The sequence below is a fragment of the Gymnoscopelus braueri genome (assembly GCF_963280865.1).
Source record: "Gymnoscopelus braueri genome assembly, chromosome: 15".
Taxonomy (NCBI): Eukaryota; Metazoa; Chordata; class Actinopteri; order Myctophiformes; family Myctophidae; genus Gymnoscopelus; species Gymnoscopelus braueri.
This window is the reverse complement of record NC_137620.1, coordinates 40,990,133-40,995,629: the sequence shown is the minus strand read 5'-3', so window position 1 is coordinate 40,995,629 and position 5,497 is coordinate 40,990,133. Positions and strand designations below refer to the sequence as shown.

At 40.0% G+C, this 5,497-nt stretch overlaps 1 protein-coding gene across 1 annotated transcript in view; it reads left to right on the top strand.

The window, feature by feature from the left end:
• Positions 1–3,727, top strand: part of LOC308101560 (E3 ubiquitin-protein ligase TRIM47-like) — a gene marked incomplete at both ends in the record, with an annotated part of 44,071 nt that extends 40,344 nt beyond the window's left edge. Inside the window, 3 exons of the mRNA XM_080450981.1 lie at positions 615–989; positions 2,685–2,921; positions 3,557–3,727. Coding sequence (XP_080307107.1) covers positions 615–989; positions 2,685–2,921; positions 3,557–3,727 — 783 coding nt within the window. The remainder of the gene's footprint in view (positions 1–614; positions 990–2,684; positions 2,922–3,556) is intronic.
• Positions 3,728–5,497: the final 1,770 nt, after the last annotated feature.

Genomic DNA, 5,497 nt, shown 5'->3' with positions numbered 1-5,497 from the left:
CCTGCACATGTGGCCTTCTAGCCGCTAGAACTAAATATCCTTCTGAAAATAAGATACAGGAAGGCGCTAGAATCTAGCGCCTTCCTGTATCTTATTTTCAGAAGGATATTTAGTCATAATAATAAGTAAAAATATATACAATTCTAAAAACTACAGCTCTGACCTAGAGTGTTGAAATCAGGGGACTTTGCACATGTCACATGAGAGTCACATGAGAGTGTTGAGAGGGTTGATTGATTAGGTCAGATAAGGAGCTGGGGTACAGTGGCCATTGTTATAGAATAGTGCTAAAGCCTGTGTTTCCAATACACAAGTCACATGATTAATCAACGGAAGGTTTCACCCACATGGGTAGACCAACCCATATAAATAGAGTGGATGCTTGCTGAACAGGAGTGTGTTCTGCATGCATCAGTGTTACTTGTGACCAGGGTGTTATTGCTGTGTTTGTCATTTTCCATTATGAGCGCCGAGGGACTGACGGTAAGAATTTAGAGCGTGTTTACACAGCGATAAATGTTTATATTTCTGATATGTTTTATAGTTGTGTGTGTGAATATCTCATGTCAGTAAGTCGTTGTGTTGTTCTTTGTGTTACCTCTCTTTACTTCCAGGGTGTGATGAAGCTGAGCAGTACAGGAGGTCAGCAGCCTTCTGCCTCTGCTGCTCTGCTGTACGCCGGTCCAGCAGACGTGGCCTGTGATTTCTGCACCGGAGCCAGACCTCACAAAGCTCTCATGTCTTGTCTGGTGTGTCTGGTCTCTTACTGTGAGACTCACCTCCAGCCTCACTACAATGTTCCTGCGTTGAAGAAGCACAAGCTGGTCCCAGCCACCAACAAACTGCAGGAGAAGATGTGCTCCAGTCATGACAAGCTGATGGAGGTGTTCTGTCGCACAGACCGCCAGTGTATCTGCTATCAGTGCCTCATGGATGAACATAAGGGCCATGACACAGTGTCAGCTGCTGCAGAGAAGGCAGAGAAACAGGTAGGACCACGATCACTTGAAGATAAATCAAGAGATTCAAGAGAGATCATGTTTTAAATATAGAAGCAGAACTAAATAACCATGTCAGAGACATTAAAAGCGCAAACCAGGGTGTTGTACAATAACAAGTATTAAAGGATGAAGTACACTCCTTTTGGACCCAATGAAAAACAGACGCAATTGATCACTTTTCATAATGGTAACCCATTAAATCTGGGAATGCATCTGTGTCATTTTAGATTTCTTTGGCTATTCAAAAATAGCAGATACACATGCTCATAGCGTGGCACCGAGTGCAGCGCTATGAGCTTGTAGATCTGCTCATTTTGAAAAATCGTGAAGATTTGTGCAAATCTTTGAATACATATTTCTTAAAGCGAACATTTGTAACTGTCAAATGTCTCAACAAATGTCTTAATTATCTGAAAAACTATCGTTGCTATATCAGTGGCACTCAAACCTTTTCTTGTCAAGGACTCCCCAAAATGTTGTTTTAGGCCGCCGATCCCCATCAAAATATGTTGTTCCAGGGACCCCCAGAAGCAAAGATTTGAATTAAAATGTTGTTTCCAAAAATGTATTCAAAGATTTGTACAAATGTTAAACATTTTTCTAAAATAGCAGATCTACAAGCTTGTAGATCTGCTATTTCTTAATAGCCAAGTTATAAAAATAATTGTTATAGCTAAAATCCCAGATTGAATGAGTTAATTCATCTTGCCCCTGCAAAAGTGTATTTTGAGGAAGTTACAAAGTTGATATAAGATGATGTGTGGATCCAAATCTCACTTGTTTTTACCTCGTATCCTGTATGAGTTCTCTTTCTCCTGATTGGATAGAATTGGTATCCCGACTTGAAAATGTGCTTTGTTTACAAGCCAAACTGTCTCTTCCTGTTTCTTGCAGAAACAGCTGGTGACAATGCAGGAGGATGTCCAGCAGAAGATCCAGGAGAAAAAGAAGGAGCTGAAAGACCTGAGACAGGTCATGGAGGCCCTGAACGTGAGCTGATATTATGATAATAGTTCTTGTTCTTGTGTTTACTGTGATGCTACTGTATATGGATGAGACAGTGCCTTGTGTCATCAGAAGCACTAAAGAAGTGGTTCTCAAGCCTTTTCATGTCAAGGACCCCCAATTAATATGTATTTGGCTGCAGACCCACATTTGAAAATATTTATGTGGCAGCAATCCACATATTTGTGTTGTTAAAATGTTACAAAGTTATTCAAATGTTTTCACATTCTATCAAGATGTTCTTGAAAATAGCAGATCTACAAGCTCACAACGCGTCACGACGAGTTCGCCATGTGTTGTGAACTTGTAGAATTTTAGGCTATTTTAAGTGGTTAAACAGATTATTTTTTGTTTTGGTTGGTTAAACAGATGTTGATGGTATATTAACATATTTTTGGGGGGACCCCCTGGAACCCCCTGAACGACCCCTGGGGGTCCCTGCACTAAAGTACCCAGAATGACAGTAAAGAACAGTGACAGTAAAGAATCCATCATATCATGGAACTTCTGGAATGGCCAACAATACTTATGTTGCGACTGAATGTATTCCCCACAAAGTTCTACACTTACATGAGAACTTATAACCAAGAGTTTCTTTCTTCCTTTCGGCGTGTGCGTGTGCGTGCGCGTCCGTGTGTGTGTGTGTGTGTGTTTGTGTGTGTGTGTGTGTGTGTGAAGCAGAGCTCTGCAGAAGCAGCAGTTGAGGCCAGTGACAGGATCTTCAGTGAGATGATGGTCTCCATTGAGAGAAGACGCAGTGAGCTTAAAGAACTGATCAGAGATCAGCAGCAGACTGCAGTGGCTCAGACTGAGGCTCTCCTGAGGCAGCTGGAGGACCACATGGAGCAGCTGGAGAGGAGACATGCTGACCTGGAGGAGCTGTCCAACACTGATGACATCATCACTTTCATTCAGGTTCCACACATGGCATTTTACTGTTTGGTTTTGACTCATTTAGGAGAAATCAGCTTCATATTTCATCTCTTTCATCTCATTCCATCATGTCATATTATTATTACATCATAGTATATTACATAACATGACATTATTATTGTTGGTAGTTACTAATACTAATATAGTTGCTAGATACAGTAGTTGTACAGACCACAATAATATTGTCAGAATTAGGCCTGTCACAATTATTAGAGATAATCACAATTATTTTCCACAATTGTCATAATTGTAAACATTTTCCAAAAATAGCAGATCTACAAGTTCAGCTTCTGAGCTTGTAGATTGTCTATTTCCACTATTTTGTCAAATATTTTGAAAGTATAAAATTATTCAATATCTGCCCACAATTTGTGTTCATAGATTGGAACGGAAATGTATATTTTTATTGATATGCTCAATACCAAAAACACAATCACATTGTTAATCGCAATTATTTGAATGAGAATTAGAGACAAATTAAATCATCATTTGTGTGCGTGTGTGCGCGCGCGTGCGTGTGTGTGTGTGTGTGTGTGTGGTCAATGTACCAATTTATTGATCTCTTGGTTTAATGATCTTCCATCCCTGTCTATACTGGTTTACTTGTCTCTCTCCAGAGTTTCCAGTCTCTCTCCAGTTCCAGTGGATCTCCAGTCTCACCCAGTGTGGTCATCTGTCCTGTGAGGTCCTTCACAGATGTGATTGATGTGGTGTCTGGTCTGAGAGACCAACTAGACAACATCCTGAAGACAACTTGGCCAGAGATATCAAAGAGAGGTGAGATTTAAATGTGTTTCTTGTTTTTCTAACCAGCCATCATAGTAAACATGGATTGATGAAGTCAGAAGGCAACTGGAGATATTTGAACTGGAGCAGACTGATGGTACACAGGTTGGCTGTCTGTCAGATTGGACAGAAACATTGAAGAATTTAAGCAAGAATATTTCTCAAAGGAGAGGTTAGGGTCAGATTTAAATGTCTTTATTGTGTTTTAACCGGCCCCTATACTGTACAGTACATTTCTAAGTGTTGAAACAGTTTGTACAGGTGGAAGTATGTCTGGGAAGGCTACTAAAGACTGTAGTATGGCGGGCAGTAGATTAGTGTGACCTGTGTTTCATGTCACCCGCTACAGTATATAAATGCACCATTTAATATTTATTATTATTTATTATCATTTTTATTATATTTTCGTTCTTAATAAATGATCTTGAGGAGTTCTCTCTCCTGATTGAATGAAATGTGAAACCCACCTGAAAATGTATTTTCTGAAGAGCTGGGGAGACAGCTGTTACTGAACAAACACTATATAATAGCAATGATTACTATCAAGCTATAATAGCTTGAACTTTTTGACAAAACCCTTGGAACTTCAGTTTAATCCATTCTTCAGTTTGATGTCTGTCATAATATGCTATATATGTGACTGTGCCTTTAAGAGAGCTACGTTACGACACTGCCGTAAAGCAGGCCTGTTGTCTTTTACGTCAGTCGTATGTTGTGACCTCCCGTAGGCTCATGCTGTATGTTTTACATGCCTGAAGTCAGCAGTAAAGTCTATTGGATTTGACCCTTTGTGTGGACATAGAAATCCTTTACAATGTCATGATGACCTTTACTGTTTTCTTGTGTCTCCAGTTGATGTTTTACATCCAGCGGAGCCTCAGACCAGAAAGGACTTTTTACAATGTGAGTCCATGTTGATGCAGGTTCTGAACGTTGAAGTTTCATTCTGATATGTTGTTATTTAAAGCTCTAATGAGTTTGATCTGAGAGACTAACTCTAAACACAATAAGGTTCATGAGGTTTGAGTTTTCTTTTGTCGTGTGTTCTCACAGATTCCTCTCCTCTGTCTCTGGACATGAACACAATAAACACACGTCTCTCCCTGTCAGAGGAGAAGAGGAAGGTGACTTTTACACAACAACAACAACAACCTTACCCTGATCATGCAGAGAGATTTACTAAGTACGGTCAGGTGTTGTGTACAGAGGGTCTGTCTGAACGTTGTTACTGGGAAGTAGAGTGGAGTGGTGAAGGGGTTGATATAGCAGTCTGTTATAAAGACATCAACAGACAAACCTTATTTGGAGACAATGATAAATCCTGGTGTTTACTGTGCTATGATAAAAACTACTGGTTCATACACAACAGTGTTCAGACTAAAGTGTCAGGGCCTCTCTCCTCCAGAGTGGGGGTGTACCTGGACCACAAGGCAGGTACTCTGTCCTTCTACAGTGTTTCTGACACAATGACCCTCCTACACACAGTTCAAACCACGTTCACACAACCTCTCTATCCAGGGATAATGGTTTATTGGGTCAATGGAGATACAGCAGAGCTGTGTAAGACATGGTAGACATGTTAAGAATACTGATGATGATATTCAGTTGAAAACTTTGTTTTCTTCATTTGATGATAGATTTTCTCTTCTAGATAAAGCATGTGTAAGAATGATGTGTACAGTATACTACACCATCATGATCAATCAATCCATTGTGTTCTGCTCATTGCATTTCTTTAATAAGCCTGCTGCAGACAATCATTATACAGTATG